General features: G+C 34.4%; 1 protein-coding gene across 1 annotated transcript; it reads left to right on the top strand.

Annotated features, from left to right (window-relative positions):
• Nucleotides 1-14,404: 14,404 nt before the first annotated feature.
• On the top strand, nucleotides 14,405-17,589 carry LOC102660517 (uncharacterized). The gene is made up of 4 exons (XM_006579230.1): nucleotides 14,405-14,444; nucleotides 16,016-16,704; nucleotides 16,879-17,073; nucleotides 17,188-17,589. The coding sequence occupies exons 1-4, from the start codon at nucleotides 14,405-14,407 to the stop codon at nucleotides 17,587-17,589; spliced, it is 1,326 nt and encodes a 441-aa protein (XP_006579293.1).
• The last annotated feature ends 718 nt before the right edge of the window (nucleotides 17,590-18,307 follow it).

The raw sequence follows: 18,307 nt of genomic DNA, 5'->3' as shown, positions 1-18,307 counted from the left end.
TTTATCCCTTGTTTTATTTCATTAACTAAACTTTGACATAATTTCGTCACTTTTTCCAATTCCTTAGGAGCATCCTCTTCATACATAAGAAGGAAGAAATAATTCAGCAATGTCATTTTATATCTAGGATCCAAAACAATCCCTATAGCCATCAATCCATTTATCAAACCCCAGTACTTGTCAAACTTCAATACCATATTTGTTGCCATACCTTGGATGACATCACAAGTAGAAGTTTGCCAACTTCTTAAAGCCAATCTTATTTCAGAAACTTTTGGAAAATAAATATTTGATGTTGGATACTGAGTTCCCAAGAACAACTCAGTGACACTAAAAAATGTTTCCAACTTGTCAAAAATTTTAGTTGCAAATTTCCAATCTTCTTCACTTGGCAAACATTTATATCGAGGATCACATTGCTTTAAACATTTAAAAAATTCTAGGTAAGGCAATACAAGCATTAAAAAAGTTAAGTTTCATCTAGTTCTACAATCAAGTGTTTCTTCCCATAAATACTTTAAATTTATCCTCTCTTTTCAGTGTTGCAACCCCAAAAGTAACATTGTCCCTAATCTTTTCAATAGATTTAGAAATTGTTGACAAGCCATCTTTTACTATCTAATTCAAAATATGAGCACAACATCCCATATGAAATAATTCCCCACCCAAAATGATGAAAGAAGGTGGTATCTTATCAAATAACTGATAAATCAATGCATCATTAATGTGGAAGCAATGTTTTCCAAGTTTATTTTGATGATGCCAAAGACTCAAGTCAAGAATCAAGAGTCAAGCAAGTTTCAAGAATCAAAGAGTCATTCAATCAAAGCAAGTTTCAAGAATCAAGATTAAAGTGAAGATTCAAGAGAAGACTCAATTAAGATAAGTATTAAAAGAGTTTTTCAAAATATTGAATAGCACAATTTTGTTCAAGAGAATTTTTCAAAGAAATATCTTTTACCAAGAGTTTTACTCTCCGGTAATCAATTACCATAATCATGTAATCGATTACCAATATTTTAAAACGTTAGATTTCAAATTTCAAGAGTCACAACTTGTGATAAAACATTTTCAAATCATTTCAAACTTGTGTAATCGATTACATAATACTTGTAATCGATTACCACTGTTTCTAAACGTTTTGATTTTCAAATTTAAACATGAAGAGTCACATCTGTTGATGTGTAATCGATTACACTACAATGGTAATCGATTACTAGTGACTTATTTTGAAAAATAAATTACCAAAAGTCATAATTCTTAAAGTAACTAGTTTTAAAAAATAGTCACAACTTTTAAAGTGACTAGTTTTCAAAAGAGTCATAACTTTTAAAGTGACTAGTTTTAAAGAAATTACCAAGAGTCACAAACTTTAACTTGAGTCATCAAATGATTATAAATATGTGACCATGGCACGATTTTCAAACATAGAGATTGCTTTCTTTCAAAGTGAGAACTTTCATATTTGTTTCATTCAAAGCATTCTTCTAATAGTTTTTGTTCAATACTTTCTTTATTCAAGAAAAGTTCATTGGCCAAAAACTTGTGCTATTCTTCTTCTTCATTCACTTCTTTCTCTTGCCAAAAGATTCAAAGGACTAACCGCCTGAGAATTCTTTTGTTTCTTCCCTTCTCCTTCTTGACAAAAGATTTCAAAGGACTAACTGCCTGAGATATCTTCTGTTTCTTACAAAAGATTTCAAAGGACTAACCGCCTGAGATATCTTTTTCCTTTTTCCTTTATACAAAAGATTTTAAAGGACTAACCGCATGAGATATCTTTTGTATCCCCCTCACAGAGAATTCAAGGGACTAACCGCCTAAGAATTCTTTGTCCTAACACATTGGAGGATACATCCTTTGTGGTACAAGTAGAGGGTACATCTACTTGGGTTGTTATACTGAGAACAAGAAAGGGTACATCTCTTGTGGATCAATTCAAGTGGAGGGTACATCCACTTGGTTGTTCAAAGAGAATAAGGGAGGGTACATCCCTTGTGAATCTTTGGCTTGTAAAGGATTTTACAAGGTTGAAAGAAATCTCAAGGATCGTTGGTTGCTTGGGGACTGGATGTAGGCACGGGTTGTTGCCGAACCAGTATAAATCTTGTGTTTGTCTTCTTCTTCCCTACACTCTTTAATTTCTGCTGTGTACTTTTAATTGTCACTTTTACTTTTGGTTAAATTATTGTTTTTGTTCTTTACTTTCTTAACTTAATAGTAAAAGCCTAGTTGAATCTAGTAATATTAAGAAGGATAAATTTTTAATTAGTCAAGACACATTAATAATTAATTCAACCCCCTCCCCTTCTTAATTATTCCGAGGCCACTTTATCCAACAATTAATGTTGTAATTATCAACTGTTAATGTATAAAAATTTCTATCAACATTCCAATCCAACAAACACTCTACTAAATCATCACAAATAATCTCAGCAGAATATGGTGCAGGCACATAAATAAACCTAAAATAATTAAAAAAAAATATAACTTATAATCAATCATAACATTTACAAATCCAAGAAAAAAAACATACATTCAAAATAATGTTGTTAAAAAGGACTAACCCAAGGATGCAATTTTGCAAAGTCCAGTTATCATCAATGTAATGGGTTGTAACATGCATATATCCTGTATTTTGATTGCCAGAATTCCACGTATTAGTAGTTACCACAATACAACTTTTATTCTTTGCAAGTAACTTCATCTGCTTTGACTTCTCACTTTGATATAACTCCTTTATATCACTCTTGATCGTATTGCGAGAAACTATTTTGAACAAAGGTTGAAGAGCTTTGTTGTACCTTTTAAAATTGATATGTTCAACCATCATGATGGGATATTCATGCAATATAAACATCCTTACAAGTTCCTTCCTAGCATCATATTGATTAAATGAGTAGTTTCTAACTACAACTGATTTAGGTGTATTCCCCATAGAACTTGTTGATTGCTCCATAATTTTCAGTATGGATTGCCTTAGACCCATCATAGTGCGAAGTTTACATGACCTGATGTGGTCATGTAAATGCTTGCTACCTTGTTTGGTTTCACCAAAAAGTTTCTTATCACAATAATTGCATATTGCCTTCCATTTCTCATCTATCATCTGCCTTCTAAAATGAATCCAAGCTTTTGAAGTTAATCCTCTTTTGTTAGGACTTATGCGGTCCACCTCCACTGGTTGATCATGAGTTTCTAACTTTTCTTCAATTCTTGTTTCTCTCCTGATGAACTTGAATGGGGTGTGGGAGTGGGTGGAACTTCAGTATTTGTAGGATTATTAGATGATTGACCTTCAACCATTTTTAGACAAACTCTAGCAATACAAATATATATCTTGTTAATTTATTTATTTTTAGATCCTCTAACTAATTTTCCCTTGCCTAATTTCTAAAAATTTATCACTTAAAGAAATATACCAAAAATTCAAAATAAATTCAAATTATTAGCCTCAGTTTTAGCAACCGGATGTGCTTAATGGATGTGCTTTTTAAGGATCAAGGAGGGCTCGATTTGAGATCTTGTAGAGCTATAAACAATGCATTTATGCTAAAGGAGATTTTGATCTCTGAATTATATTGGACTACTTTCTTGAGAGGCAAGTTCCTAAGAAATAAATAATGCATCTATGGCCAACATTATGCAGATCCCACAATAGATTCAGTCAAATCTCTATGGCCAGCATTACAGTTACAGGAAAAAGGAAAAAGAGCATTTAAAAGCATGAGTGGAATACACCTACAAAGACACATACTGGAATACATAATTTAACAAACCAAGTAAAACATATGGATCTATACGATTCCAAAACAATATGATTTGATGGAAGATAAGTATTAGCCAAGAAAACAATATAAGATTTGTTAGCCTTCTCCTTCCTGGCCCCTAGCAAACCAACCTTCTACAAATTATTCATGAATATAGCTTCCAAAACACAACAAAAAAGAAAAACAGAGACAAACAAAACAAATAACTTGCACTTGCAAAAGAAAATACTCCATTAAATTCAAACTGGAATTTTGTGTAACACTTTTTATGTCTATCCATAAGTTTTATAGAAAGCGCATATTGGATTAAGGTACATTAGATTAGATTCCAATACATCCTAGAGCTATTAAAAATATGGATTCATTTAAAATAAGTTTACAAGAGTCTAGAGTTGCTGCAGCCTGTCAATAATAACTGTTATGTATAGGTATATTTTGGGATTGACTTATGTAGGATTTGTTAATTTTTCTCTCTTATTTTCCTTCTTTTTATGTGAATAATTGGAATTTTAACATCATTTAAGTTTTCATTCAAAAAGTGTTAAAAGCTTGTGAATTTATAGTGCTTGGTGAATGAATTGCGTAGAAAAACAATGTAAAGCCTAAAGAAGCAAAATTGAGTATCTGAAGTTGCTCGCTTAGCAGGCCTCAGGCGCTCAACGTGACGCAGTCGCTTAGTGGGTAAAGCACGCTTAGCACCAGGAAGTATGGAGAATTCTGGAACGTGAAAGTGCACTTAGCGCATGTCATGCGCTAAGCGCGAGATTACCGCCATACTCGCTAAGCGCGGTAATCACGCTTAGGGCAAAGGTTGCGTAAAAACCAAGCTGAATTGCACCTATAAAAGAATGAGAGAGAAAAAGGAAAAAACACACAGAAATTCCAAGAGAATATAATTCCCTTTAGAAGGCAACGACCAAAAGAAGGAGAAGCAAGCATTAGGAGTCATTCCTTCCCTCCATTCTCTTTCTCATTTACCTGCTTTTCTAAACATTATCCTTTTGCAATTGTAAAGCTTCCTATGACAATGAGAGGCTAAACCCCTTTGTTGGGAACTTAGCAGCCAACTGCTCTTGATGTAATTTCTCTTGCAATTGTGCTTAATTTTATTGTTTATGACTTGATCACCCATTTGCATGGTAAGTTTTAGGGGTAGCGTTGGGAAGTGTTATTCTCTAAGAGAACTGGGAAAGAGTATCTAAATAAAGTCATCACTAGGGATAAGTTGATTTTGTTTAACCTGTTATACATCTCTATTCTTAATGCATTTTAACTAGTTTAACTCTTAAAGGGATTTGGGAGAAAAAATAGATAAATTAGGCTCGTTCACTTGAGGGATCTTGGTTAGAGTATATGAGTAGCTACAAGTCAAAATTGGAATAATCATTAATAGAGAAAAATCATTAATATTACATCAAGAGTAGCTCTGATAGGCTAAGTTCTCAACATTCTCATCTTCTGAATTCCCTTCTGCAATAATAATTAAGTAATTTACTTTTATGTTTGCTTTTCTTCCTTGTTTATTTTAATTTAATTTTATGCCAATTTATTTTACTGTTTTATTGACAACCTTTTAAACCAATTTATTTATTGCTTGAAAATTATATATTCATTTATTTAAGTACAAAAAAAGTCCTTGTAAACTCGACACTCGAACTTCCGTTTACTTTACTACTTGGGACGAATTTGTGCACTTGCCAATAATTCAACAAGTTTTTGACGTCGTTGCCGCGGACTTTGTTCATTGTACTTGGTAATTTGGATATTCTAATTTTAAAGCAATAAGTTTTTCTTAATTTCTTAATTTTATTTATTTACTTTTTATTCAAAAAAAATTTCAATTTTTCTTTATTCACTCTTTTTTTTAATTATTAATTTTTATTTTTATTTTTATTCTTTGATAACCTGCACGGTAGTTTTTTTCTTTCTTATATGCGAGGTATAGTTTTTGGAAACGACCTTGCTCCTTTGGATCTAGAGATTGAAGTAACTAGTAGAAGAAACAACACCACAAAAAGAAGGAAAGAACAACAAGAGGTGCAGGCCAATCAAGGACCATTGATGCAATCCTACCCCACAAGGGCAATGGATAGAAGACTCTAAAAAGATTGGGCCAGAGATGCAAGAGAAGACCCTAGGGTTCTCATGAACCTTAGGGTAGATTTTGGGCCCATGGGCTAAGTATGAGCCCACTTATCTTTGAACATATTAGATTAAGGTTTCATTAATTTTGGGTCTTGTATTTAGGGCTCCATAATATAGATAAGGTACCCTAAAAATGTAGGATTTTTCAGCCCTTGTATTTTAGGACACCTAGACTAGTTTTTGTATTAGGGGTAGTTTTATAATTTTACATGCATTAAGTGAATATTTGATGTGCGTGGTTGGAAATCAATTTAATTGAATTGGGAGAAGCCCAATCCAATTAAATTTTAGAGGGGGAGGTGAAGATTTACTTGTTACACCCCATTGCCACATCATATAGTCACACTTTGTGCATATCCTTCATGCTTTACATGTCTCATGACACCTAAGCACACTTAGTGGAGAATCTTGGACTTGATCTTGGATTAGTGGGATGAACCATAGCTAAAATTCACTAATCATAATTAGTGAAATTTTGGCTCCACAAATTCAATTTCAAATTGAAGTAAAATTTGAATAGAAATTCAAATTTCCCTCCAATTTTCTGTGACACTTAGGCTATAAATAGAGGCTATGTGTGTGCATTTTTTCAACTTTGATCATTTGAGAATTACACTTCAAAGTTCAAACCTCTTTTGAGGCACAAAATTTCGTGCTTCTTCTCTCCTTCTCCCTCTATTCATCTTCTCCTACCTTCAAGCTCTTATCCATGACTTCCTATAGTGGTGAGCTTCGTCTTGACTCGTCTTCTTCTTGAAGTGACGTCTCCAATCATCTTTCTTCCATCTCTAATTCCACTGCCATTAAACTTCAAGAAGCAAAGGACTCCATTGATGAAGAAGATCCAAGGCCTACAAGCTCCACATGGAGCTACATCATGTGGTATCAGAGCATCTTCATCTAGGTGATGTTCTTTTGCTTCCTCTATCTTTTTGTTTGGTCAATTCACTTTAATTCCTTTTTCTTCATCTTATTCTCCATGTATATCCTCCATTGTCTTGTGGTTTGGTGTTTTTTTAGAGTATATTAAAAAAAAATCGATTAAATTTTAGATCTACACTTGTTCTTGCATTTCTATGGTTCAAATTTTATAGATCTACTCTTGAATCATGTTTTTGTGTTGATTTTAGGTTTTAATATTTTTTAATCATAATCTTCTTGTGCTGAACCTTCAGATCTAAATCTTCATCCAAAATATTGATTAGAAAAAAAACACAAAAATCTAAGTGTAAATCACTTGATCCATGTTGTCTTAGAGTTATGTTTAGTCATAATAATTGTCACATTATGTTCTAAGTTTGTATTAAATTTTTATTTTGTTGATTGAATTCTAGATACATTTGTTCATGTATTCTTTTCATTCTTAGCCCATCTTTTGAATTTTGATTCTAATTCATGCATGTTATTTAGTTCATAACATGTTCTAAATCAATTCCTAGAAGTAGTCTTGTTGAACTGCTTGAGTTGAGTTGTGGCTGGGTTGTGGCTGGATTTGTGAATCAAATAAGTCTTAAGCTCTATTGAATTGTGTTATTCAAGATAATTGAGCATAAGAAAACACAAATTGTAATTATCCAAGCCTTAAGCAATATAAACACTACTCTTGATTTTTAGGTTGAAATCGTTGGTGTTGACTGCTTGAACATATGAACTTGTATAAATTACTGGGAATTGGTTACTACGAATTTTGAGCTGAATTTTTACTGAATTTTATATATATCTGGACCAAAATTATAAAAAAAGAACCAAGCAATTTGGATTAAAGGAAAAAATAATAAAAATCACGCAAGTTGGAAGAAAAATCAGTGTCCAGAAAAAAAAAGTGAAAGGGAAGTGTGCTTGTTGTTTTGGCTCGAAATTTGTTCTATAATTGGTGCCTATTTTATATCAATCTTAGTTTTGAAATTTCAATTGAAAATTAGTGTGAAAAAAGTTCCAAAACTAGAGGTTTCTTGAGTCTTTTTTTATAGTTTTTTTTACTCTACTCTAGAGCCATTCTAAGTTTCTCTTTGCTAGCTTGCTTTTATGCGCTTTTCATTGCTTTAATTATTGAATAATCCTTGAAAATTCATCTTGTTAAAACTCTATTGGTTTAGCTTTCATTTCATGTTTTTGGTCTTTGGTTATTTCTTGTCTCTTTGTTTCCTTGTTCGTGAGTTGCCATATAGGGAATTGGAAAGGAGGATTGGTGTCATCCCTTGAAGAATTTGAGTCAAGAAGCAAGGGAAAACCACCTTAAGAGCTATTGGACTAAGAAACACTCCAAATTAAGTGAATCAACAAAAAGAGAACAACCACCAAAATTGAGGACCTTTTTATAATTTTGTAATTGACAATTACTTACTTTCATTGCTTTCAAATTTTGTAACAAAAAGGTCTTTCATTGGAAGTAAGTTGGGAGCCTCCAATAGGTCATCCTACTTCCATTTGTGTGTAATAATTTTAAGCAATTTTTCCTTAGGAATGTGAGTATTTTGTTGGAAACCTTAAATGAGGTCATCCAAACACTATTAGGAACCGTCTAGTTTACATCTCTTTCACTTTAATTTGCTGCTTACTTTCATAGCTTATTTTCTTTACTAGTCACACCTAGCTTACCTTATTATCGCATAATACTTTCTTCTTGCTTATCACGCTTATCTTGAGTTCTTTTGGAACCCTAGCTTTTACATTTTTTTCAAAACCCCAACAAGAAAGAATCACAACTTAGGAGCCAACATGAGTCATCATTCATCTAGTGTTAATGGCGAGGGTACTAGTCATAAGGACCCTCTATCTAGAATCTTAGATGAGTTGAGTTCCCTCAAGTTATGGAAAGAAAAGAAAATGGAAAAGAGAGGGTAAAAATAAATCAAGATGAGAGGGAACAAATAACGGAAGAAGAAAGAAGGAAAATACTAAAAGAGTTAAGAAAAGAAAAACATGCCTCTTATAGTAGTCATAACTCTTGCAAGAGCCTAAGTGAAGAACTTCGTGACTATTATGAAGGATTACATAGGTCACATCTTAGACCTCACTCCCATAGGAGAGAAAAGGAAAGAAAACCTTAAGAGGCTAACATTAACCTCTCATACTTCCATGGGAAGGACAATGTAGAGGCTAACTTAGATTGGGAAATAAGGGTAGAACAACAACTTAAAAGGAAGTCTACTTCAAAATCTTATGGCTCTCACTCTTATCCAAATAAAGAACAAGGTCAAGGGATCTTAGGGGTGACACCTTCTAAGCCCAAATATGATAAGGGGAAGACAATAGAAAAGCAACCCCTTAAGGCTAGTATGCAAGAAAAGACTAGCTCCATGAAGTGCCTTAAATGTCTTGAAAAAGGATACATTACTTCTCAATGCCCCACTAAGAAAACCATATTATAAAGGGCCAAGACATTTATAGTAGCCAAGATGAGACTACTACTTCAGCTTCCTCTAGTGAAAGTGAAGAAGCAAAAGCGGAAGAATCTAGTGAAGAGATCTACCCCCAAGAAGAAGGACAACCTTTAATGGTTAAGGAAGAGTGTAAGGAGGTAAGTGTCTCCTCCAAGAGGTTAGCTAAGAAGGAAAGACATTTTGAAATAAAGACAAATACTAAAGAAATTTCCCCTCTTAGACAACCTCCACATTTTGTCCTTTGTAAAAAGACATTTGTTAGCATTGCCACACCTCTTAGGCTTGAGTTTATTCCTCAAGTAAAGGAGTTGTTGGATGAGGGTTTAATTTGCAAGAGTTTAAATCCTTGTGCTTTATTGGTTCCCAAAATAGGTATTATTAGGCACCAAATCCCTAAAATAGGTGGTATGATGAATGTTTTGAGTGGTGCAACCCTCTTTTGTAAAATCACTCGTGCACCCAACATCTTCATAATTTGTGTACATAGGGACTCATTAGGTAGGTTTGTTCTTATTTTTAGTTTCAATACAAACTTAGGTACTCATATGGGACACCTTAGGTTTGTCATACTTTTTGGTATGAATAATCAACATGAAAATACAGAAAAAAGGTATGTTTTATTTACTTTTCTTATTTTTTTAAATAGTGATCAAGGGGTTTCCATGAACCCTAAGAAAATAAAGGTTATTTCTGAGTGACCCACTCCATCAAGTATAAGAAAAATTTGGGGCTTCCATGACTTAACAAACTTTTACAAAAGGTTTGTCCCGTATTTTTCCATACTTGTAGCACCACTCATTGAGTTGGTGAGGAACCATGTTCCTTCATGGAAAGATGCCCAGGAAATGGGTTTTCAGACCTTACCTTACTTCAACATACCAAACACCACTAATACATATGTTTTTGTTCTTTTTACAGGTGTTGAGGAAAAAAGCCTAGAGTTTCAAGAACCTAAGGATTTGAGGTCAAATCCTTTTCAAGGGGGAGAGAATGTGGCAATCCTACCCCACAAGAGCATTGGATAGAAGACTCCAAGAAGATTGAGCCAGAGATGCAAAATAAGGCCCTAGGGTTCTCATGAGCCTTAGGGTAGATTTTAGGCCCATGGGCTAAGTATGAGCCTTCTTATCTTTGCACATATTAGATTGAGGTTTCATTATTGTTAGGCCTTTTATTTAGGGCTCCATAATATAGGTAAGGTACCCTAGAAATGTAGGATTTTTCAACCCTTGTATTTTAGGGTACCTAGACTAGTTTTTGTATTAGGGGTAGTTTTGTAATTTCACATGCATTAAGTGAATATATGATGTGTGTGGTTGGAAATAAATTTAATTGAATTGGGAGAAGCTCGATCCAATTAAATTTTAGAGGGGGAGGTGAGCATTTGCTTGCTACACCCCATTGTCACATCATATAGTCACACTTTGTGCATGTCCTTCATGTTTTACATGCCTTATGACACCTAAGCATACTTAGTAGAGAATCTTGGACTTGATCTTGGATTAGTGGGCTGAACCATAGCTAAAATTCACTAATCATAATTAGTGAAATTTTGGCTCCAAAATTTGGCTCCACAAATTCAATTTCAAATTCAAGTGAAATTTGAATAGAAATTCAAATTTCCCTCCAATTTTGTGTGACACTTAGGCTATAAATAGAGGCCATGTGTGTGCATTTTTCAACTTTGATAATTTGAGAATTACACTTCAAAGTTAAGATCTCTTTTGAGGCACAAAATTTCTTGCTTCTTCTCTCCTTCTCCCTCTATTCATCTTCTCCTACCTTCAAGCTCTTATCCATGACTTCCTATGGTGGTGAACTTCGTCTTGACTCATCTTCTTCTTGAAGTGGCATCTCCAATCATCTTTCTTCCATCTACAATTCCACTACCATTAAACTTCAAGAAGCAAAAGACTCCATTGATGAAGAAGATTCAAGGCCTACAAGCTCCACATGGAGCTACATCAACCATCATCCTTTGTATCATCTTCCTCTTTTCCGGTGATCAACCCAAATCCAAATTATGAAGAACACATTATGGTAGAAGACCGACCATTGAGGATCACTCTAGAGGACTACTATAGTTCCTTTACACCTCACACTACTTAAAAAAAGGTTTTTTTTACGCGCATTTAAAGGTGGTTATCCAACCACCATCGTTATTGGAGTAGCAGTGGTATTTTGGTAAATAATTACAAATTTTTAAACACAGTCCTTATGGAGCCTGTCTTAAAATATGTTTTTAAATTTGAAATTAAATTGTTAACGTCGGATAAAAACAAAAAACCATCGTAAGTGGGTTTTTATTTTTCTCGGTTTTACGTTATCTTGAAGTATGTTTTTCTCCTTTCCTCGCGTCCATTCATCTCTTCGCATATTTATTATTTTTCAATTTTTCATTGGCTGTCCCTCACGTCTTTTCCTCTCTTCTCATCCTCACATACCTCAACCCAAACCCATTCCCATCCCCACCCTCTTCTCCTCCGTCAACGTTTCACTTTGATTCATATTTTTGGAAAGACGTCGACGAGGGTGAGGGTTCTAATGACGTTGGTTCGGATGCTCTCAACTTTGTGGGACTCACACCAGTCGATGTTGGGGCGGTCCGTGACGCTAGCGACATTGAAGACGTGAGTGGGCTTGAGCTAGGCTATGTCGGCTTGGAGGGAGGTTTGGTTCTGGAGGCGGCCAGAGTTGTATTGGAAGGGGATGTCCTGGGCACGATAGAGGGTGCCGCCAATCCAGCCCGTGCGGCCGTAGATGAGGAAGTTGAGGGGATGGGACGAGGAGGTTCTGTTGGTTGGGAAGTCCAACAGAATAGTGTGATGTCGGGTTTTTCGGGTTTTATGGCTGGCCATGTGGTTCAACAACCTAAATATAGTTCAGTACAAGACTGCATATTATTCATTTTACCTTCCAATAAGTATTAATTCTTGTACATTTTTTTTTCGTATAGCCTCTCTAATTTTTGGTTTCTTCTTTGTCTCTTTTACCAAAGATACTAATGTCAAATGGTTCTTTAGGCACACTATAATTTGTTATTCAATTTGAAATTGCATTGTTACCTTTATCCACCCCTCTCTCTTTTTGTAAAGAACATGCTTCTAATGAGTCTTCTCTTAAAAGAAGTTATTTCTTTTTTTATTTTGTACTTGATTCATTTTCAAGTCTTTTCACACTGGAATACACTATCTATTATTTATCTTCATATATATCTCCTCCTTACACAGGTGACATATGCATTGCTTATGGTGGGTGAGGATCTAGACAAAAATGTTGATGTAAAGAACATTCTTGTTGAGATGGGAACATACTTTCAAGTACAGATAATACTTTGTTATAGGTTTGACCTCTTGGCTTTCTTTAGAGATCATTTAGACCCTAGAATGTTGTATGTCTATATATTGCCCTTATGAGCTTGAAATATTTTATTATAACCTATCTTTTTTCTCTTTCCTTTTCCCCTCTCATTTTAGGATGATTATTTAGATTGTTTTGGTGATACTCAAACAATTGGAAAGGTGAGCATTCTGGATAATGGATTTGGAAACATCAATTTCTCTTTAATTTGATTCTTGTCATCCATGGGACCAGATAGGTACAGATATTGAAGATTTCAAGTGCTCGTGGTTAATTGTGAAAGCCGTGGAACTTAGTAATGAACAACAAAAGAAAGTTCTACAAGTAAGTGAGCATCTTATTATTTCCCGTTTCTTTCCTTATTGTCTGCCATGATTAGACTGCAATAAGTCACTATTTTTTTGTGGTTTGCAGGAGAACTATGGTAAGCTAGATCCATAAAATGTTGCTAAAGTAAAGGCCCTGTACAATGAGCTTAATCTTCAGGTTTGAACTTCATTTGTATCTAGCTCTAATAATTATAATTTATTGGGAAAAGTTACTAGTAACATGCATCTTTGGAATATCAACGTATTAAGATGACCTATTAGCCAAAACAATAAGGAAAACAGAATTAAGATGCCAAAAGAATAATAGCATTTCCGCACATTTTGCAAGAAAGTAATGCAAATGAAGTTGCAAAAATTTCTGCACATCATGATAGATGTTGATTTTCTTTGGATTATTCACTCTCTATCCGAATGAATAAGGTGTATTTGAGGAGTACGAGAGTGGGAGCTATGCGAAGGTTGTATCCTCCATTGAAGCTCATCCTAGCAAAGCAGTTCAAGCTGTATTGAAGTCCTTTTTGGCTAAAATTTACAAGAGGCAGAAGTAGAGTCAACTTACGGCGAGGACCAAAATTGTTGAACATGCAATAGAAACTAGAGTTCTAAGAACTTGGTTGAGCTAATACAAAGTGGCCATGAAGAAACTACATTTAACCAGGTTTGTTATTTAATGCTACATACTCATTTGTTAACCACTGCTTGCATAAGTATATTCCTTCATGTTCTGTTTTTGTTTCTAATAAGAGCTCATTGATTTTAATTAGACACCTTTTTTTCTTTTATTGAATGTGATGGTATTATGTGGAAATCCTACAAGTTTCCTATATTTTTACTCATAGAAAGTGGCTCAAAGATTCTTCAAGTGGTATTGCTTGGAATTTTCATGTTCTTAAACTTGCAAAATACTGGTGATGATTCATTGTAGTCTGTCACTTAATTGATCCATATAGCCAACTTCACCTAGTAAATAAATAAAGGCTGCTTGTTTATATATATATATATATAGGGAGGGAGAGAGAGCTACACAAATGTACATAATTTTAGTGATATTGTTAATTCCATTGCCATAAATTTCGTTAATAATAATATTTGAATAATTTTTGTTAATAATAATATTTAAGATTATATTGCAATCTCATTTCAGTCATTTTGAAAATTAAAATTTCTATTTGGGTTTGGTGTCTTTGACCTTAACCTTGCATGGTGAACCTTGACTCAATTTATAGGTGAGGAAAACATTTTCATGGTGTGAGATAGTTGGTAAAAGGTTTCAGAGTAGGCTTCTGATGGAAATAAATTATTTACACACATGAGTATATCCTGGCTTAGTTGCCCTTCTTATGTTTCAGAGTAGGCTTCTGATGGAAATAAATTATATGCTAGCTTATGGATCTGGTGAAGCTTCTTTGAGGCTACTATGGAGATTTGGACTTCTAGATATACTTCTTCCATTTCAGGTACAAGATGATTCTCCATTTTTTATTAAACCAAAATTGCAACATGTTGTGTTCAAATAGTATGTTTATAGAATGAAAGTAGTATGTTTAAATACATTCTTTGTGTGTTTATTTTTGCATTGCTTTACCTAACACTTAGAGTTCCTGTAACAGAGGAATAAAAGTGGGGATAATGGTGGCCATGGTTCAAAGGCTAAGGGGCATGTGGGCCCAATATTCAACACTTTTGTTTATGAAGAGGACTATGGCAGTGACTCGTAAGATTCCCAAAACTATAAATTGTATGAGATTTAGTACACAAGTCACTAATTTGTTCTGGGTGTATTTGTTGTGGTGCTAAATGTAATTACATTGATGTTTCTGTGATGACTCTCATTGGTAAGTTACTGATACTAGTGACTTTCATAAGAGGTACACATTGGTAAGTTATTGATAATTGCATTAATAATCTTATGACAGTGTATACAATATGGTTTTCTAGATGCTGAGACTAAGCAAGTTCATGCTTTATTTTTTTATAGTTAGCTTACCGTTCTATTCCTTTGTATGCCTTCTATAATCTATTTGCTAAGCTGATTGCAATTTTTAGTTTTCCATTATGATGTTTTCTTGAAGTTATTGAAAAAAAAATCTCTTTAGAATTAGGTACTGTGCTTGTTCATTTTATTCATGACATTTACAAAGTTACAACTTGCATAGATTCATTCTTTTAAGAGATCTTGGATTCATTAATGCATGCTTCATTGCACACTACTATTGTATGATGATATAATTTAAATACATATCATTCCACGGTATATCATTTTACTATAAAATTACCTTTAATTTTTTTTATCATAATTCTTTATTTTTTTGAAATTAAATATTCTAAGACGATGCTTACGTAGGCACTGTCTTAGAAAGGTAGCTTTCAAAGACGGTGCTTACGTAAGCACCGTCTTAGAAAGAAAGCATCGTCTTTGAAAGCTACCTTTCTAAGACGGGCTTACGTAAGAACCGTTTTAGAAAGGTACCTTTCTAAGACGGTGCTTACGTAAGTACCGCCTTTGAAAGTTGTCGGTTTTTTAAGACGATCTTTTTTAACCCGCCGTTGAAAGTTGACAATTTCAACAACATCATATTTTACTACCTTTCTAAGACTGGCTTACGTAAGCACCGTCTTAGAAAGGTAGCTTTCTAAGACGGTGCTTACGTAAGTACCGTCTTAGAAAGTTGTCGGTTTTTTAAGACGACCTTTTTTAACCTGTCGTTGAAAGTAAACACTTTCAACAATATCATATTTTATGATGGTCAACGATCGTCGTTGAATGCTATTTTCGACCGACGTAGAAAAGAATATTTTTAGTAGTGTCAGTACTTTACAAGTATAATGCGACTCGAAGTTCAACCTGCTAATATCACTTAGCCACATTCCCTCATTGAGCTTATTCAAGACAATCTCTTTCATGGACTACCAAATGAAGATCCATATGCCCACCTTGCTACGTACATAGAGATTTGCAACACAGTGAAGATAGCATGAGTTCCAGAAAATGTCATTCGCCTCAATTTATTTTCTTTTTCTTTGGCAGGTGAAACAAAAAGATGGTTGAACTCATTCAAAGGAAATAGCTTGCAAACATGGGAAAAGGTGGTGGAGAAGTTCTTGAAGAAATATTTTCCAGAGTCCAAGACCGCTGAGGGGAAGGTGGAAATCTCATTATTCCATCAATTCCCTAACGAATCATTAAGTGAAGCTCTAGACCATTTCCATGGTTTACTCCAGAAGACTTCTACTCATGGGTTCAGTGAGCCTGTTCAGCTAAACATATTCATTGATCGCATGCGACCCCATTCCAAGAAACTTCTAGAAGCATTAACTGGTGGAAAAATCAAATTGAAGACCCTTAATGAAGCTATGGAGTTGATTGAAAATATGGCAGCCAGTGACCATGTCATCCTTTGTGATCAAGCTTACACACCTACAAAGAAAAGTCTTCTTGAGCTCACGTCTCAAGATGCATTACTAGCTCAAAACAAACTCTTAGCCAAGCAGATTGAGACCCTTACAGAGACCCTGAACAAGCTTCCTCAACAGTTGCATGTAGTGCATCATGCTCCTTCTTCAGTCATACAAATTAAGGGATGCAACATTTATGATGGAGCCCATGAGTCAGGAATGTGCATGGCTCAGGATGACATATCCAAAGAAGTCAACTATATGACAAATCCGAACCAGCAAGGGTTCAATTATGGGGGACATTCAGGATACCAACAGGGGGTAAATTTCTCTCAAGGCCAAGGATAGAGATCCCATCCCGAGACTAACTTCAACAAAGATGAAAGTGGTCCATCTATCAGGCCTACCAATCAAGGGCCTAATCTTTATGAGAAGACCACCAAACTAGAAGACACTTTGACTCAGTTTATGTTGGTTTCTCTATTAAATCACAAGAGCACTGAGTCAACCATCAAGAATCTAGAGGTACAAGTGGGTCAATTAGCTAAGCAATTTGTTGAAAAGTCCACGGGCAGTTTTGTGGCCAACACGGAGAAGAATCCCAAGGAGGAGTGCAAGGCAATTTTCACTAGGAGTCAGAGGAGGGAGAGTTCTGAGAAGGAAACAAGAGTTGAGGGAGTATTGGAGGATGTGAGTGATGAGGAAGGAGAGGAAAAACATATAGAAAAGGTTGAAAATAAAGAGAAAAATTAAAAAAGAAAAAATGAAAGTAAGGAGAGTGGTGATGAGGTCTTGATCTCTAAGACTAAGAGTCAGTTGGCTCGGGAGGCTGGAAAGAAGGTACTATCAATCCTAGTGAAGGAGGCCTCATATCCCTTAGTGCCATCAAAGAAAGAGAATGAACAATATTTTGCTCATTTTCTTGACATCTTCAAGAAGCTGGAGATCAACATCCCCTTTGGAGAGGCCCTACAACAGATGGCTTTGGATACCAAATTCCTGAAGGATCTTCTCACAAAGAAAAGGAAATATATCAACAATGAGAGCATCATGCTGGAAGGAAATTGTAGTGCTATGATCCAAAGGATTCTACCACAGAAATTCAATGACCCAGGAAGTGTAACCATCCCATGCTCTATTGGGGATGTGTTAGTGGGTAAAGCTCCCACTGACACATCCCCAATAGAACTGAGAAAGAGTATCTAAATAAAGTCATAACTAGGGATAGGTTGATTTTGTTTAGCCTGTTATACATATCTATTCTTAATGCAATTTAACTAGTTTAACTCTTAAATGGATTTGGGAGAGAAAATAGATAAATTAGGCTCTTTCACTCGAGGGGTCTTGGTTAGAGTATATGAGTAGATGCAAGTCAAAATTTGAATAATCACTAATAGAGAAAAATCATTAATATTACATCAAGAGTAGCTCTGGTAGGCTAAGTTTCCAACATTCTCATCTTTTGAATTCCCTTCTGCATTAATATTGGCTTCTCTCATCTTTTCTGTTTTAATTAAGTAATTTACTTTTATGTTTGTTTTTCTTCCTTGTTTATTTTAATTTAATTTTATGACAATTTATTTTACTGTTTCCTTCACAATCTTTTAAATCAATTTATTTATTGCTTGAAAATTATATATTCATTTATTTAAGTACAAACAAAGTCCATGTGGATTCAACACTCAGACTTCCGTTTACTTTACTACTTGAGACGAATTAGTGTACTTGCCAATAGTTTAACAATCAACTAGGAATCATGATATATAATGCCTTGATCAACCAGTCAACAATATAAATATAAGAGTAACATAAATATCACATTTAAATAGATAAAATCATATGAACTTTAAATAGTAATGAATTAATGGTATATGAGCAAAGGTCTAAAATTCAGTTATTTAAGGCTAGACCACTTTAGAAAATA

The sequence above is a fragment of the Glycine max genome, chromosome 4, assembly GCF_000004515.6.
Source record: "Glycine max cultivar Williams 82 chromosome 4, Glycine_max_v4.0, whole genome shotgun sequence".
Lineage (NCBI taxonomy): Eukaryota > Viridiplantae > Streptophyta > Magnoliopsida > Fabales > Fabaceae > Glycine > Glycine max.
The sequence above is the reverse complement of the archived record's forward strand: the minus strand, read 5'-3'. Positions and strand labels throughout refer to the sequence as shown.